At 41.1% G+C, this 18,988-nt stretch overlaps 1 protein-coding gene and 1 non-coding gene across 9 annotated transcripts in view; one reads left to right on the top strand and one right to left on the bottom strand.

Moving 5' to 3' along the window:
• The window catches only part of MTUS1 (microtubule associated scaffold protein 1), a 186,478-nt gene that overhangs the window by 44,329 nt on the left and 123,161 nt on the right, over positions 1 to 18,988 (bottom strand). For 6 of the 8 annotated variants that reach the window (XM_059882221.1, XM_015460846.3, XM_005225980.5 and 3 more), the window contains one exon: positions 707 to 921. The exons of 1 other annotated variant lie outside the window; for it this stretch is intronic. In XM_059882221.1, coding sequence (XP_059738204.1) covers positions 707 to 921 — 215 coding nt within the window. Of the gene's footprint in view, positions 1 to 706; positions 922 to 15,599; positions 15,688 to 18,988 lie in introns of those variants that run through there. One more of the 8 variants, XM_059882222.1, reaches the window with a different exon arrangement.
• LOC112444677 (U6atac minor spliceosomal RNA) lies at positions 11,479 to 11,602 on the top strand. Its single transcript, XR_003033044.1, has one exon. It is a non-coding gene; the product is annotated as a U6atac minor spliceosomal RNA (small nuclear RNA).

Below are 18,988 nucleotides of genomic sequence, written 5' to 3'. Positions count from 1 at the left end.
TTGTTCTTGCAGACCTGGATTGTGTGAACTGTCAAGGATGTCTCAAAAAAAATGCACACGACTTGCAAGGTGTGGAACAGTTCTCCGACCTTTCTGAGAAGCTCTTCCCAGGTTAAAATCCTCAGTTTGGCTCAAGTACAATGTTCTGTTTCTTTCTTAGAATGGCTGATGAATTTTTTTTATCGGCAGTGCTAATATAGTCTAGAGGTTATAGTAGTTGAACAGGCAATTATATTTCCATTGTTGTGGGGCTAAGAGACTCCAGAGGAGAAAGAGAAGAGCTCAGAAATGTTTCAAGCCCAGATTTCTAGAAATCTAGACTCTACAGTGACTCTAGGTATCAGGTGAGTTGGCAAAAGCATAAGTGGCTACATACTAAGTTGCTTCAGTCGTGTCCAACTGTTTGCGACCCCGGGGACTGCAGCCCACCAGGCTCCTCTGTCCATGGGATTCTCCAGGCAAGAATACCAGAGTGGGTTGCCATGCCCTTCTCCAGGGGGTCTTCCTGGAGAAGGATTGAACCCCAGTCTCGTTATGTCTCCTGCAAATAGGCAGGTTCTTCACCAGCGCCACCTGGGAAGCCCCAATCTTACTGATCACTCACTTAAAGATATTCCTAAGACAGGAGCATGGGCATTGCACATCCTGTCCACCCTCCCCGCCCCCGCCTTAGTGAGAAGGCTGTTCAGAGGGTCTGTGTCCTTACCTCAGACAGCAGGTGCTGAGCCACAACTGTTAATGCCTCAAACTTGGTGTTGCCCAGGGAAAGAAGCTGCTTGAGCTGCAGGATAATTCCACTTTGCTTCGTACATTTGCTCTTATACTGAGCCAACTCAAGTGCTTTTTCAGAGGACAGCACATCTGGGGACGTCTGGGTCTGGATGCACAGACTTCGGGGACTCTTCTGTCTGCCCTTTTCAACTGCAAAAGGAATGGATATAGGTAGGAAAACACGTGACCTTCATTTTCCTAACCAACACCATCTGGGTTCCCTAAACACTACAGCAGCCACAGAAGAGCGCTTCAGTTGTGTTTATAAAGAAAAGCATATGGATGAGAATGGGGATTAATCAGATATCTGTATGTCTGGAACTAGAACCACAGATGGCGGCTTTAGTTCTATCTTAAAAGGATGTATACGCGGCAGAGAATGAGGGGTATAAAGCAGATGGACTGATCAATCCAGAAACATGGAAACTGTGTGAAAAATAATGCTGACTTCATGGTTTCTAACTTTCCAGGTAAAGTGGTACAGAAATCTGCTGTGACAAGTACCCTGACTGGAGGCTCTGATTCAGGCTGGCTGAACACACACACACACACACACACGACTGAACTGTTAATGCCTTTCCCTCTTCCTATACGTTTCCTATCAACTTCCTCTCCTTTCCCTGCTGATGGCCTGGTGCGTTCCCAAGATTTATACTGTACATGAGTCATTTCCTAATCCCTGATAAATCACCACATATACAGTGAAAATCTACTCACATTTAACCCCTGATCTGTAAATTCACTGCCAAGTGTACTATACTTAGAAAAAAGAATTTTTTTTTCTTTATTTTGAACTGTAGTTGATTTAAAATGTGTGTTAGTTTCAGGTGTACAGCAAAATGATTCATTGAGAGCTTCATACGCTTCATAAAATACTTTTATCTATTTTTATTTTGGGCTACGTTGGGTCTTTGTTGTGCTGCGCAGGCTTCTCACGCGGTGGCTTCTTCTGTGGCAGAGCACCGGCACCAGAGCACAGGCTCAGAAGTTGTGACACACTGGCTTAGTTGTTGCGTGGCATGTGGGATCTTCCCGGACCAGGGATCGAACCTGCGTCTCCTTCACTGGCCAGGCGGACTCTTTACCACTCAGCCACCAGGGAAGCCCTGAGTATAATACTCTTGACTATACTATTCTGTTTTCTATCAAACACAAGCTTTGTTGTTTCTTTTTCCCCTTCAAGCAGTAATATGGTTTAAAAAAAATTTTTTTTTAAGACGCACATGCTAATACTCCAAATCCATGTAAGATGCTAAGTGACTGCTCACTTTCTGTCATAGGGCCCTGGGAATCTATTTTATACAGAAAAACTGTTCCATCTTGGAACCATTCCAAATGTCTCAACCACTTTAAACATCAAACAGAATTGGAAAAAGATGAAAGCAACCTGCTTAACTTCTTAAAATGAGTAGTCTAAATAATCAGATGTAAATCTGAAAAAATAAAGTCATAAGAAACTAAAAAAAATAAGTACTTCTTTATTCTCACAGGCATTCCCTACAGTGTCTACATTCTGTGGTGACAAATCTGAGACCATTTTATAGATGGTAACTACTTTCTCTAATTTTTTAGAAGGAAGAAAACAGTGATTTCTAGAAGGAAAATAAAGAAACCTCAGTATTCATGTCCCAAAAACCAGTGGGAAAATACATTTAATATTCTTTAAGTTAAACAAACAAACAGGAAAAGGGCTCTCCTTTTCTATGGTAGCTTTCCATGGTTAAACAACTCGTATTTGTATTAATACTCGATAATTCTCACTTCTAAAATGACTAAAATATTGTGTCTAAAAATACTTAGACTTCCCAGGTGGTCTACTAGCTAAGACTCCAGGTTCCCAATGCGGGGGACCCAGGTTCCATCCCTGGGCAGAACCTTCAATTTACAAATCTAAGATCCCACAGGCTGCAACTGAGACCCAGTGCAGCCAGTTTTTTGGTTTTTTTTTTTTACAATCATTATTTCTGTATTTATTTACTTATTTTTTAAGATAAAACATTTCAAACATAAGAAAAGTACACATAAAATAAGCAATTTTATCTATAATTGAGATGAAATATATGTTCAAATTTTGCTGTATTTGTTTCAGATTTTTTTTCCAGATTTTTTTTCCCCCCACTGTTTTTGTTTTTTTTTTCTCTGTGGGAGAAGGCAAGGATGGGACGATTTGAGAGGATGGCATTGAAACATGTATATTATCATATGTGAAACAGATCGCCAGTCCAGGTTCGATGCATGATACAGGGTGCTTGGGGCTGGTGCACTGGGATGACCCAGAGGGATGGGATGGGGAGGGAGTTGGGAGGGGGTTCAGGATGGGGAACACATGTACACCCATGGCGGATTCATGTCAATGTATGGCAAAACCACTACAATACTGTAAAGTAATTAGCCTCCAATTAAAATTAAAAAAACCAAAAAAACAGACAGTTAATAAATCTTCTCAGTGGCCCTCCATAGCAAAGCGAAGTTCAAGGATGTGAAGGGCCTAAGCTGGGCGTAGGCAGCGTCTATAGGGCAGACTCCAAGACAAGAACCTAGGCTTCTGTTCCCACCGATTTGGAAAGTGGAGATGGGGTGGGGATGTAATATTGTTACATAACTAAATATAAACATTTACACAGGAATCTTAAAATGTTACTTAATTCACCCAAGCCCATTATCTGCTAACTTCTTTTCAATAAACCTATATACTGGTAAATACCTACCTTTTATATCCTGTTTTATACACTTTTATACAAACAAACAGAAGAGCAAAAAACTTCTTTTAATCCTTGACCATCCAGAACTTCCACTGCAACATATGTAGATATAGGTTCACTTTCCTGACTGATATCATAGCTTATGTCTTCCTAGTACTTACTGAAATATGTATTCATTTATCATTTACTACTCTGAAGTTACCATTTCTTAAATCCTTAACATTTCATTCTGTTTCTAGGATTTTTATGCTAATCAATTTTATTATGTAATACAATATCAGTTTTTAAACCATTAAGTTATAATTATTTATAAAATCAAGAAATGAAGCTTTTATATTAACATTTTTGGAGAAAACATTAAGTTGCTTGCCTACTTAGTTTTTAGGGGGAATTTTAGTATTAACAAGTCATGTGCTAATAAGTTATTTCTAAGGAAAAATATGAAATATAAATTAATTTATTAAGCAGTTTTTTATACTCAGGATGAAAATATAGGTACTCTTTTTGTAGCACCAAAATTTTTGTTCTTCAAATTATCTCTTACGCCAAAGTTGGGCAGCAGCTAAATATTAATATTTATGTTTGGCTCCTTGAGAAACTAAACATTTTTAACTGGATTATCAAGACTTTCAATTTACAACTCTACAGAAATTATTTTCTTAGTATCATTGTTCCCTAAATTCCTTGTTATATGTATATACTTTCTTTTATATTTATCTGTTTTTCTCATTGAATGGTTAATTCCATTTCTAACACTATTTCAAACATAGGGAGATTGACTTTTCTTTTCTTGGTTCAAAGAGATTAACTTTAGTGTTTCTCAATGGACATAGATTTTGAAATACTATATTTACATTGTGTTAAGCATTTGTCAATATTTTGAAAAAGTTGAGAGTTGAATATTGAAAGAGTTGAATTAAGCTCCTGAAGCCATTACAATATTTTTTGTATTTTACCTTGCTAAATTTTGTTAAAGGCTTCAAATTCCCAAGACAAAATTCTTTTTACCATCTGAAATCTAATTTGACATTTTCCCCCATATAACTGACATATAACATTAGTTTCAGGTGTACAACATGGTTCACCATATATATCTCAATATATTTCTATATATTGCAAAACGATCACCACAATAAATCTAGTTAACATCTGTCACCATACATAAAATTTCTTGTGATGAGAATTTTTAAGATACACTCTCTTAGCAACTTGGAAAAAAGCAATACAGTGTTTTCAATTTTAGTCTCCATTCTGTACATCTCCACGACATACTTATTTTGAACTCCAAGTTTGTACTTTTGACCCCCTTTCCCCAGGCCCAACCAACACTTATTAATAGTTTGTTTTTTTGTTCCCCCAGATCTGGCCATGCAACAGTGTAAGCCACTCCTGAGTTTGCTGCTGAATTCAGACGGCTTAGATCCATAAGTGAGTTGGCATCTATACATTTCCTTTATTATATTTCAGTTGCTTTAGCTTTTGGTAACAAAATGACATTTGTTATGAAAAAGAACATACATAATATATATAACTCAGTCACTTTGCTGTACAGCAGAAATGAACACACACACAATATGGCATTTGTGCTTATGAAAATCCTACTTGTCGCATTTTGGAACTGTTAAGTTCCAAGGCATTTTTTTTTTACAATCATTATTTCTGTATTTATTTACTTATTTTTTAAGATAAAACATTTCAAGGCATAACTGTTTTTTGAAATTTTAGAAAATTCTCTAGGACTTGATACTATATTTGAAACACTGCTAAAATCACTGTGAATGAACTTATGTAGTTTTTACTGAGGTACACCCTGGAAAAGATCCTGATGCTGGGAAAGATTGAGGGCAAGAGGAGACAGGGGTGACATAGGACGAGGTGGTTGGATGGCATCAGCGACTCAACGGACATGAGTTTGCACAAACTCCAAGAGACAGCGAAAGGCAGGAAAGCCTGGAAGCCTTAGCGACTGAACAACAACCCTGGAAAACATCAACTGTCCAAGTGTGATTGCATTCCAATCATGCAAGTCTCTGGTTCTTGGTGCTTTCTCATTTGTGCTTTGCCTGGTTCCTGCTTCACCTTCAGCTGCAGTTCAGGGTCAGGGTGCTAACTCCACCTGACTAGAGAATTGGGGTGGGGGCAGGTAAGCCACCACCTCAGGAAAACTCAAGGTCTCCAGGTACCAGCTTCTTTTTCTCTCAGGCTTTCTTAGTGGCCGTAGAACTGGAATTTCAAAGTAGGAAACCTCGCATACCAACAACGGTTCCTAAAGGTCCAGCCATGAAAACCCCAAACGCCACACCTAGAATTCAAACCCCACTCTGCCTCAGAAAGTGATAGAAATCATTGGAAATTATCATGGACATCATGATGCAGTTTTCAATGCTACCATGGAGAATCTCATTCAGACATTTAAAATGACTCTGATGATGTCTGCCTGCATAGTGTCATACCCCAGATGGAGGTTTAAGAATATAAAACCTGCTGATACGGCTTCTCTAACACATCCTAGCACAAACTGTTGGAGTCACAGCTAGTAGGGAAGAATATATTCTCTTATGAATCCTACATGGGGTTAAAATGACACCTAATAAGGGGTCTCAGACAGTAAAGCATCTGCCTACAATGCGGGAGACCCGGGTTCAATCCCTGGGTTGGGAAGATCTCCTGGAGAAGGAAATGGCAACCCAGTCCAGTATTCTTGCCTGGAAAATCCCATAGACAGAGAAGCCTGGTAGGCTACAGTCGATGGGGTTGCCAAAAAAGAGTCGGAAACAACTGAGCAACTTCACTTCACTTCACTTCAGTGCAAACTTGCTTGCAGAGAAAAGATTAAAAAAAACAAACAAAAAAAACAGCCCCCCAATGTCCATAAGGAGTGAAGTGAAGTGAAAGTCACTCAGTTGTGTCTGACTCTTTGTGACCCCATGCACTATATAGTCCATGGATTTCTCCAGGCCAGAATACTGGAGTGGGTGGCCGCTCCTTCTCCAGGGGATCTTCCCTACCCAGGGACTGAACTCTGGTCTCCCACAATGCAGGTAGATTCTTTACTAGCTGAGCCACCAAGGAAGGCCAAATAAAGCAGAACCTGCCATGCTGCGCTGTGCTTAGTTGCTTAGTCGTGTCCGACTCTTTGTGACCCCATGGACTGTAGCCCATCAGGTGCCTCTGTCCCAAGGGATTCTCCAGGCAAGAATTCTGGAGTTGGTAGCCATGTCCTCCTCCAGGGGATCTTCCCAACCCAGGGATCAAACCTAGGTCTTCTACATTGCAGGTGGACTCTTTACTATCTGAGCCACTAGGGAAGCCCGTCCATAAGTAGAGGTGTGCTTAAATAAATGTACATTTATTTAACGGTACATTTATACAACGGAACATCACAGCTGTAACACACAAATAGAAAGCTCTCTGTGTTAAATGAAAAAAACAGGTCAAGAGCAATGTGGATGATGTGTCTCATTGTATCAAGAGGTATGTACTTTTTTGCTTATAAATTCATAACAAAGCTTTCATATAATATATGAAAGTACCAATGGTGTTTACCTTTTCAGAGAAGACAACAGGAACCAGATCGATATAAAGGTGTTCTAGTGCACTTTTAAATACTTTTAAAACACAAGGCAAATGCATTGCAGGCTTCCCTAATGGCACAGTGGTAAAGAATCTGCCAAAGAATGTTCAAAGTACCACATGATTGCACTCATCTCACACACCAGCAAAGTAATGCTCAAAATTCTCCAAGCCAGACTTCAATAGTATATGAACCGTGAACTTCCAGATGTTCAAACTGGATTTAAAAAAGGAAGAGGAACCAGAGATCAAATTGCCAACATCCGCTGGATCGTTGAAAAAGCAAGAGAGTTCCAGAAAAAAACATCTACTTCTGTTTTATTGATTATGCCAAAGCCTTTGACTGTGTGGATCACAACAAACTATGGAAAATTCTTCAAGAGATGGGAATACCAGACCACCTTACCTGCCTCCTGAGAAATCTGTATGCAGGTCAGGAAGCAACAGTTAGAAGTGGACATGGAACAACAGACTGGTTCCAAATAGGGAAAGAAGTACATCAAGGCTGTATATTGTCACCGTGCTTATTTAACTTATATGCAGAATATATCATGCGAAATGCCGGGTTGGATGAAGCATAAGCTGGAATCAAGATTGCTGGGAGAAATATCAGTAACCTCAGATATGCAGATGACACTACCCTTATGGGAGAAAGTGAAGAGGAACTAAAGAGCCTCTTGATGAAAGTGAAAAAAGAGAGTGAAAAAGTTGGCTTAAAACTCAACATTTCAAAAACTAATATCATGGCATCCGGTCCCATCACTTCATGGCAAATAGATGGGGAAACAATGGAAACAGTTATAGACTTTATTTTGGGGAGCTCCAAAATCACTGCAGATGGTGACTGCAGCCATGAAATCAAAAGACCCTTTCTCCTTGGAAGGAAAGCTATGACCAACCTAGACAGCTATTAAAAAGTAGAGACATTACTTTGCCTACAAATGTCCGTCTAGTCAAAACTATGGTTTTTCCAGTAGTAGATGTATGGATATGAGAGTTGGACTATAAAGAAAGCTGAGCACCGAAGAATTGATGCTTTTGAACTGTGGTGCTGGTGAAGACTCTTGAGAGTCCCTTGGACTGCAAGGAGATCCAACCAGTCCACCCTAAAGGAAATCAGTCCTGAACATTCATTGGAAGGACTGATGCTGAAGCTGAAGCTCCAATAGTTTGGCCACCTGATGCGAAGAACTGACTCATTGGAAAAGACCCTGATGCTGGGAAAGATTGACTGTGGGAGGAGAAGGGGACGACAGAGGATGGGATGGTTGGATGTCATCATGGACTTGATGGACATGAGTTTGAGCAAGCTCTGGGAGTTGGTGATGGACAGGGAAGTCTGGTGTGCTACAGTCCATGGGGTTGCAAAGAGTCTGACATGACTGAGTGACTGAACTGAACCAATCTGCCCACAATGTGAGAGACTCAGTTTCCATCCCTAGGTTGGGAAGATCCCATGGAGGAGAAAATAGCAACCCATTCCAGTATTCTTGTCTGGAAAATCCCATGGAGAGAGGAGGTCAGGCTACAGTCCATGGGGTCACAGAAAGAGTCAGACATGACTTAGTGACTAAAACAACTACAACAAATATATTACCTACTCAAAATTAAAATGTAATATTTTTTAAAGGTGGTTAAAATGAACTCTGAGCTTCAATCTTTAACACTTAACCATCAAGCAAACAGTCAATCCATGTTTTTTCTATGGGGAATCTGGGCAGAAATCTAAATAATGCAGCTTCTATTGAATGTGAATTCTCAGAATAGATTTACGTATCTTCAAGTTTTAACCTAAGAGCAAATAAGCATACAGACTGCCCTCTACCTAGAGCTGGAAAAGCACGCTGTGACCTCAATCTTCCGCTCCATATACTGTGCTCCCTGAGGACACAGATGTACCACATGACAGCTGATGACCCAGTTTGAGCATCCTTCCCTCTCTCCTCACCTCTGGACGAATGGAAGATCAGAGACCATGCAAAAATCTCCAATGATGCTCAAAGCCCCAGTGCTCATAAACAGAGTACTTTGTAATGCCAAAAATCAACAGTTTCCCTTAAATCCTACCGGATTCATTATTATAGCAAGTTAGCTTAATATGAACCAAACTTTGCCTTTGTGTTCCCTTTATTAACATGTTACCATTTTGAGAATACAACTATTTAAAACTAAAAAAATCTCATTTATTATCTCCATTAAGAGGCTCTAATTGCAAAGAATCAACTTACTCAGAAATCTTAAAACTAAATGTTAACTTTCACATAGATTCAGATGCATGTTGACAAGATAATTACCACTGTGTGTCTGATCAGACCTTCCTGGACTTCACTCCAATGAAACTGAAACCCCCATCAGGAAAACCAAAGTCCTGAGTCCAGGACATTTGCTCACTTGAAAAATAGCTGGATAACACTGTTTACTCTCCTTGTTCTTTCTACTCAGAAATCTCAATTTAATAACATTTCAAACCAGCCTAAAGAACTTATTTATCATCCTCTTAAAGAAAACAGTTGAAGGAAGAACAGGCCCATATTTCAGGCTCAGTCACTTAGGCACACAGACCCCCGCCCCCCTCCCCTCAAGGCAAAACACTTATTTCTGAAAGACTTAACCATTCAGACAGGGACTAACCTAGCTGCTGAGGATACAACCATTCTAAGGCAAGAACAAGCCACTGACAGAATCTGCTGGCTTTCTGAATATTAAAATCAAGCAAGAGACAAGACCTACGAGGAGAGGTTGCCTTGACTCGAATGAAAAACTATACATAGCCTTCAGTAACTAACATTTGTTTCATATACTCACCAAATGTTTATCAAAATCTACCGTGTGGCTTTGCTGTGGGCAGGTGGACCTGCCTGGTGTCTTGGGGGTGGTGGAAGCAGGTATAAGAGGGCGGTGCCCTACAAAGATACACGAAGACATCTTGTGTGTGATAGCTCTTCCTGTTTAACTCACACACACAGCTATCTGCAAAGGTGATGGTCACTGGCGGGCATGTGCCTTCCGCTACATTACTGCCTTGACAACGAAGGCTTGTGGGTTAATAAAACACAAGCAGTGAGCTAACAAGCTTGGCCAGTCGTCTTTCTACTTTAATCTGAACCTCCTCGTCTGAAACACTTCCTGGGACACCTGTCTCTCCACAGGCTCTTTCTGTCAGTGTTTGCTCAGCAGTTGAGGATGGCAGTTTATGCTGAGGGAGAAATTCCATGACAACGAGGTCTTAAATGTGGACTACCTGGAAATATGTGCTCTGATAAGAGGGAGCATCCAGTTCTGAAACAGTGATCCACATGACCCCTGTGCCTTCAGCAAATGTCTGCTGGATGTGCCTCTAGCAAGTTGGTCCCGGACTTTTACGCCGCAGAGACAGAAACAGGCCACTGCCGATGGCCATATGCTAATTAGGAAAGAGAATTACGTACACACAGTGCAGTGAGAAGATGGGGGGAACACCTGGATCTGCGACCAGCAAGAAAGGGTGCTGGAGACACAGTGTGGATGGATGTCTGTACGTCTGGCAGACAGATATGAGAGCAGAAAACACCAAGGCGGAGAAGTATGGGAGCCCTGGAGGTCCTGACGTTCAGTGCTGACAGCAAAGCACTCCTGAGGTTAAAGTAAGAGGATGTGGCTGGAAGCAGAAACGGGCTAGACAGGAGTGCCATACAAGGTTTATCCTGGTAGGAGACCCAGAGCAGTGCTGAGCAAGGGCCTGGAGACGCAGGGCAAGGGGGAGACCTGAGGGGGTGAGCAAAGGGAAGCCCGGGGTCGGGGAGGGACTCGTGGCCAGGGCAGTGAGAACCGGCAGGAAATGACGAATGTGTTTACGAGGCAGAGCACCTGGATCAAGACGACTCCCGGGTAAGTCATAGTTTGCAGCTCAGAGGTAACACACAGAGGAGCAGATTAGCATGTGAGAATCAGAGAGAGGGCCGAGGGACCCGGTGGGCAGGCATCCTACACTCTAATACCCTGCTCTCATTCTCCAAAAAGATGCTATTCTAGCCTCACCAGCCCCATAAGGCTTTCCAAATGGACTTGTCAGCTGGGGTGTTTTCCCCAGGAGCAAATCGGTTCTTTACTTCCCCTTGTCCCAGATGCTGCCCCAATACAAGCCAGGGCTTCCCTGGCGGCTCAGATGGTAAAGAATCTGCCTGCAATGTGGGAGACCTGCGTTCAATCCCTGGGTTGGGAAGATCCCCTGGAAGAGGGCACAGCAACCCCACTCCAATACTCTTGCCTGGAGAATCCCCATGGACAGAGGAGCCTGGTGGGCCACAGTCCATGGGGTCACAAAGAGCCGGACACGACTAAACACAGCACACACAGTGCAAGCCCACTAACACACACTTTCCCGGTCTAATGAACTGCAGATCCACAGAAATCTAGACGGTCTTACCAAGATTTTATAAGAAATCATTACTCAGTGTTGTACGAAAGGAGGAAGTTAGCATCCGCCTTGACAAGAGTGGAAGAAGCCCTCAAGCCTAACAACATGCCTATTATAGTTAAGGTGCTGACACTTGGTTCATGGCATCTAACCATTATTTAAGTAAACAAACTAAGAAACAAATCAGTGTTATTAGCTTAAATTTGTATAAACCTTTTCAATATTCCTTTCACTATGAGTTTGCTCTAGAAGTGTTCTTAGTAATCATAATGTAGAAGCCACACGTAACTTTTTTCTACTTCTAGGTAGGTATGGCATTTGCTTACTGTGGAACATTTCAAGCTCAACAAAGCACGGTGTTTAGACTTTTAAAATTACCCAAGATAATTCTTTTGGAGGCAGATGGGGAGGAGTGCCTTAAGACACCTATTAAAATTTTATAGTACTAGACTGTTGGACCTGCTGCAGTGCCATGTATCACATGTAAAATGGTTTCACTTTTTAATTTCAAAAGTAGATTACAGGATAGAAGGCATATTCCTATTAAATACTCTTATTTCAGGATAATTATTGCTTAGACAACTTTTCCTGAAAAACCAACCAAACTTGATCTTAAACATTTTCCATGTGGCTGGCAGGGAAAGCAAAGCACATTTCTCATGTTCTTAAAATGGACTACCAACTGTAAATAAAAGTTAACAGAAATTCATTACATTTGAAACAAAAATTTTTTTTTCAGAAATACTTTTAAGAAAGTATCAGTTCCGTCAATTTGTTGACTAATTTTCCATCAGTTTGTTTCTAAATAATAGAAGTGCACCTTACTATGTTAAGTTTCTGGATTTGTTTCAGGACTAGAAGAGCATACTGCAAATACCTACAAGTAGTAAAATTTCATGCCTGTAACATTAAAAATTCCAAAGATGCCAAATGAAAATATTTTTAATCATCTAACAAGCAAAAATTTCATCTGAAACATGAATTTCATAGTAGGGGAAGAAAATCTGAATTTTTATCTCAACTTAAAATAAGGAACAAGCGTCTCTTGTTATACTTGTTTACAATGTATATGAACAAACTGGATAGGTCTTTCCCTGGTAGCTCCGTTGGTAAAGAAGCCACCTACAATGCAGGAGACCCCGGTTTGATTCCTGGGTCAGGCAGAGCCACTGGAGAAGAGATAGGCTACTCACTCCAGTATTCTTGGGCTTCCCTGGTGGCTCAGCTGGTAAAAAATCTACCTGCAATGTGGGAGACCTGGGTTCGATCCCTGGGTTGGGAAGATCCCCTGGAGAAAGGAAAGGCTACCCACTCCAGTATCCTGGCCTGGAGAATTCCATGGGCTTGCAGAGAAGTCGGACACTACTGAGCAACCTTCACTTTCGCTATCCTCAGAGCACAAGGAAGAAGATATAGATGTGACTGAGGTGTCACTTCACAGGATAGCAGCTCCAGGACTGGCTTTCTCTCTGTTACTAAGACAAATGACGGGAAATATTAAATGCAAGCCGTCATATGAACTTTCATTTTGTTTTTGTCTGAAGGATCATTTTGTCTGAAGAATCATAATAGGAACCTGAGAAGATGCCTGGCATCACAAAGCCGAGCTGGGCTGTTGATTTCAGCGATGACGGCATGCACCAAGACCCTTTAAATTTACTACATGGATGAACACGGCACCAAGAATAACACTCTGTCACCACAAGGAACCATTTCCAAAACAAGAACAAACAAAACTCTACATGGCCCTTCTGCTGTATCCACTGCAAGCACATGTACCTTGTCAGATTTTTAAAACTGTCTTTTCTGGACTTTTCCACCTTGAGCTAGCCAGCTTAGGTGATGTCACCACTGTGTCAACGAGGCCAGGCCCCGTGGGTCAGTGCTCCACGGCCACAGACGGTGTCCCTAACATCTCGGCCATGTGCAATCACGTGTTCTTCATCAAGCAGGGCCCCCAGCAGAGCAGCAGGGCTGACAAGGCACATGCAGACAAAAGATCTGAGTGGGGAAAATAAATCCCCAAAGTGGGTCAAAAATCTCCTTATTGTGAATTAAAGACGATAGACTACCTTTAATAGACAGTAGAAACAAAAGTTAGAATAGCCAATTAAAACATTCAACATTAGGAATTTCTCTAATACAAATGGGCTTCCCTGGCAGCTCAGACAGTAAACAACCCGCCTACCATGCGGGAGATCTGGGTTCGATCCCTGGGTTGGGAAGATCCTCTGGAGGAGGGCATGGCAACCCTCTCCAGTATTCTTGCCTGGAGAATCCCTAAGGATAGAGGAATCTGGCGGGATACAGTCCATGTGGTTGCAAAGAGTCCATCACGACTGAGCGACTAAGCACAGCACAGATACTATAAATAATAAATAAAAAGAGAATGTTGTTCTCAAAATATTAACCAGTTATGGAAAAATAATTTGAGTATGAGATGTCTAAAATTCAAGTAACAAGGAACAATAGCAAAAAGCCCAGTCTCTCATGCAAAAAGCTTTATTGGTATTAAAGTTACCCAGAGCTACATAATTGATGCCTTTTATAAAGGACTCTCATGTGCTAGGGCTTCCCTGGTGGCTCGGATGGTAAAATTTCGCCCACAGTGCAGGAGCCCTAAGTTTGATTCCTGGGTCCAGCAGATTCCCCTGGAGAAGGGAATGGCTACCCACTCCAGTACTCTTGCCTGGAGAATCCCATGGACGGAGGAGCCTGGCGGGCTACAGTCCATGGGATCTCAAAAGAGTCGGACATGACTGAACTAACTCTTTCTTTCTCAGGTACTGAAATAACCCAAAGTATTACCTAAGTCAAATAAGAAAAATAATGTCCAATTTTGGATACATTTAAAAACACACCTGTTGTCTTTTTACCTAAGAAAACAGTAATGTGCATACTATTAATAAAACACTATTACTAGCTGTGAAACATGCTTTAGAGCTAATAAAAAGTACCATAATCTGTATTATTTCATGTATAGGGTGATTCTCTAATATCTAAAATTCAACCTAAATATTTCAATGTTTCTAATTAAATAAGCATTTACTATATATGTTTCCCGTGCCACATTCTTCCATTTTTTCCAGATGAAAAACACTGTTTTCCTTCCCATTCTGAATCCAACTTCAAACTATACTGTATGGTTTATTTTCTATGTTTATATGAAAACAGATGCCACATTAAAGCACAATTTGGCATGGTAAAACTTTACCTTTTTCTTTCAACATCTAACTTCTAAAGGCTTATCAAAATATTACCTATTATGAGTAAAAATTCATTTAACATATCACTGCTCTCTTAAATAGACTGCAATAACTATGAAAGGGCACATTTTAATGTCATAGCAAAGCTGAAGCTATAAGACTGCCATACCAAAGAGTTCAGTATCAATCTATGCCAAGACGTTTTTAACATAATGCCACTCACAAAACCAGTTCTTAGTAAATGCTTATCGATGTGGCATGAGGCCAGTGTAACTTTCAAAGCTGCCTTCCAGGAAACTGCAAAGAAAATTGTGGATTCACAGAAGCGATAACAAAGCGGGTGGTGGAAGGCCATATTTCTCTTCTATTGTTCTTGAATTTGATCCTTTTGATGTCTTTTTGCATTATACAAATGACTGAATATTTTAATTTCTTACAAAAAATTCTAACTATATATAGTTATTTTATGGAAGCTTTCTAAAATGCTTTCACTGGCTTCTATATTTTGTGATGTGTGAGAGAAACAGAGAAATTAAAATTTAGCATCACCTTAATGCATGACCATGAGTTCCACCATGTATGTTCCTAATAAAATATATCTTTTATTGACACATTTAAAATACATAAAACCACATTTAATGTTGAGAACATTCTTTCTCAGTGTACTATAACTGAAAATTATTCATTTAAGAGAGCAAAATCAAATATTAACCTCTATGTCCAAACCATAAAATAACTTGAAAGTATCCAATTAACATAGCTACAAACTAGGTGATCATTACCAAAAAAAATTCATATCCTAAAAGAGAAGAAACGATGAGGTGTGTTGCAAGATTCAACTTGTTAAATGATATACTGCCCTTATTTATAAGCTATCAGTATTAGCTTTTGAGAAATTAGTTTTGCCTTCTCTGTGGCAGTTGCTGTAATAGGGCTCTAATCTCTCTTTACCTGCATGCACTACAGAGATTGGAGAAGTGAAACACTCAATTTCCCAGCTTCCTTTGCAGGTAGAAACAGCCATGTGACTTAGATTTAGCCAATGAGATGTAAGCATGAGTGATAGGGCACTGCCCCTTCCCAGGGTCTTGTTTTTGCTGCCTGCAGCAGCCATTGTGAGATCATGAGGCAACATTCATGAGAAAAAGGCTAAGAAAAGAGCATAGGTGTTAATCCTGACATTGCTGAGCCTCTGAACAAGGTAAGAGCTGCTTCTTGCTACGTGAGACAAATAAACTCCTTTTAAGCCACGCTGTCTTAACAAACTGCACCTAAAAGCATTTCTGGGGCTTCCCTGGTGGTTCACTGGTAAATATGTTTCCAGTGCAGGAAACACAGGTTCGATCCCTGATCCACGAAGATCCCACATCCTGCGGAGCAACTAAGCCCTGTGCGCTACAACTCTTGAGTTCATCTTCAGAGTCCACATGCCGCAAGTACTGAAGCCAGGGTGCCCAAGAGCGTGTGCTCTGCAACAATAGAAGCCTCAGCAATGAGAAGCCCTTGCAGCAACAGAGACCACACACAGCAAAAAATACATACATAAAACTATTTTAAAAGCATTTCTGTTGGACGGTCTGAAAAGTGAACACCAAACATAAGAACACTACAATGACTTTCGTTCTAATTAAACACTTAATCCTGTTCCGCCTCACTCTTACCAAATACCTAGGCAAAATGGTTCTCTTTAGTGTGGCTTCAAGTAAATGAAAATATCTTGTGTTATTAATAATACTCCTCTTGCCTTTCCTCAGAGTATGTGTAAATACACACCTCCCCTCTTTGCTTAGAGTAATTGCTTTTTACTCTTACTAGCTCAGCAGAAAGAATTCTCTTAGTGCAGTGAATTGCCTTCACTTGGGTCAGTGAGAATATCAACTCTGAGGTTCAAACTGGCACTTTTCATAATAATGAGTACAAGTATCTCATCCCCAGCTGCACAGAAAACCCAGATTCCAACAGAACTGGAGGCAAGAAATATTTCTACAGAGATGATTCCTTTCCCTCTGCTGACTCATAAGATGGAAATGAATACGTTGAGGCAAAATTCTGAGCTACGCTGAACCGGGTGCTTTGGTGAAGTCAGTGAAACCACTTTGGGCCCTCTTAGCAGGTGTGGGCCCTCTTGGGATGCTACCGTCTTCGCCTACTCTGGACGTCCTGCAACATCACCCCAAACTGACACATTCAAATTCATTCCTTGCGTCTGTTTAACAGAGGAAATTGTATCCTGGACTGGACAGCACACTTTGCCAATCAATTTATTAATATTACAGCACACAGCACCCTGAGCAAAGGTTGGTAAAAGGGCCCATTCCATCTGGACTCCTATAACCACCACCTTACTGCTGGCAGCTCCCCCTCCACAGTCCATGCTCCAATGTGTTAAAATTCTTTCATTTTCTTGAAGGAGCTCACCTTCAAGGCTTTCCTCACCTCCAGGCTTTTACATGCTATTTTCTCTCCCTGGAACACCCTCTGTTTCTTGGCTAATTCCTCCTATCCTGGGGTCCCAGCTGACATGGCTCTTCCCGTGGAAGACCTGGGGAGTCAGCCTCACCTGCCGGGAGCTGCCTGGACACCTAGTCCATGTCGTACCATGACTGTCTGATGGTCTTTGCCTGACTCCGTGGTAAACTGTGGGCTGTGGGAAGGCAGGGGGCTACGTGTGAGTTAGTCCTGGCTACAATATCAGCATCTGGCATTGTACCTGCCACACAGGACATGTCTAACAAATACTTATTTATGAAATGAATGACTTGACCCTGCAATGTGAAAAGATAATCTGGAAGCAGGGAAAAGGCTGGTTGGTGGCAAAGACCAAAATTATAAAATCCTTCAAAAAGCTCCAAAGTATTAGACTGGGTGATGACAAAACTGTTGATATTTGACCTCTGAGAAGAGCAATTTCAAATGCTTCAGCCTAATAATAAAGCCTGAACTAGAGCAGGCAGAAGGCTTCCCAGGTGGTACAATGGTAAAGAACCCACCTGCCAATGGAGGAGCCATCGGAGACTCGGGGAAGATCCCTGGAGGAGGGCATGGCAATCCACTCCAATATTACTGGGCTTCCTTGGTAGTTTGGTAGCTTGGTAAAGAATCTGCCTGCAATGTAGGAGATCCTGGTTCGATTCATGGGTCAGGAAGCTTCCCTGGAGGAAGGCATGGCTACCCACTCCAGTATGCTTGCCTGGAGAATCCCATGGACAGAGGAGCCTGGCGGGCTAGAGTCCTTGGGGTCGCAAAGAGTCAGACACAACTGGAGTGACTGAGCATGCCCGCAGAATAGTGAGAGGGTAAAAACAACAGGGATTTTACAAGACAGAGTCATAGATTCTTGCAACCCATGAATTGTGGTTAAATGAGAAAGAACAGTGGGGGCTTTGAGGATATACTAAGGGCCAAACAACGATGGTGTGAAGAGAAAGAAATCAGTATTTGCTGAGTTTGGGAAATAAGCAGAGAACTCATTTAGATAAGAATAATTTTCAGGTGTCAGTAACACATCAAGACTTTTAAATCTGGAGCCAGAAAATTCAGAGAATTTGAGGTTGAAGGGACCTTGGAAATCATCTCGTCTGATTCCTTTATTCTGTATCCCTGTTTGGTTAAGTGATCAAGGTCACTGACTTGGTTACCAGCAGAACCGAGGCTACAACCCTGGGCTCTTGGAATCCAGGCCAATACCACGGTCAGTGCAGCAACCAATAGCAACACCACCTCTTTTTCTACTGTTTTCAACCCAGGTGGATAAGAAGAAATGTGACTACTTCAATCTATTTTTTATTGGAAGGTTTCTCAGACCCTCTAGTTGTGCAAAATGGATAAGCTCATAAAAGATTCTTTCTGGGCTAAGTAGAATTATATTCTTAATTATAAAATGCTTCCTACATGCAAAACTCTTTTTTCCATCATGGCTATTCACTAGATCTAACAGAATTACAGCAAGATTCACAGCTGGAAAAAAATCTAAAAAAAAACAAAAAACAAAACCAAGAGGTCCCAGGTTTTAGTCCCATCTCTGCCACTGGCTGTGTGTCCTTGGGCAAGTTAATTCTCTGGGCCTCCAACCAGAAGAACTAGATCACCTTTAAGTACACTGAAACTATGATGGCCATCAAATGAATGGTTAAAAATATTTTTATGTAAATCCAAAACATAAAATGTGCCCCAAGTGTCACTATTAGTCAAACTCTGGGAATAAAAGTTTTAAGCTGCCTTTGTAAAGCTATCTGCTTCATAAAAACAGAAACAACCTAAAATGTTTGCTAATGGAAGATTGGTTTAAATCATGGCTCAGTCAGCAACGGGATGTTATATGACTGCTAAAACGCACGCGG

Source organism: Bos taurus, chromosome 27, assembly GCF_002263795.3.
Source record: "Bos taurus isolate L1 Dominette 01449 registration number 42190680 breed Hereford chromosome 27, ARS-UCD2.0, whole genome shotgun sequence".
Lineage (NCBI taxonomy): Eukaryota > Metazoa > Chordata > Mammalia > Artiodactyla > Bovidae > Bos > Bos taurus.
The sequence above is the reverse complement of the archived record's forward strand: the minus strand, read 5'-3'. Positions and strand labels throughout refer to the sequence as shown.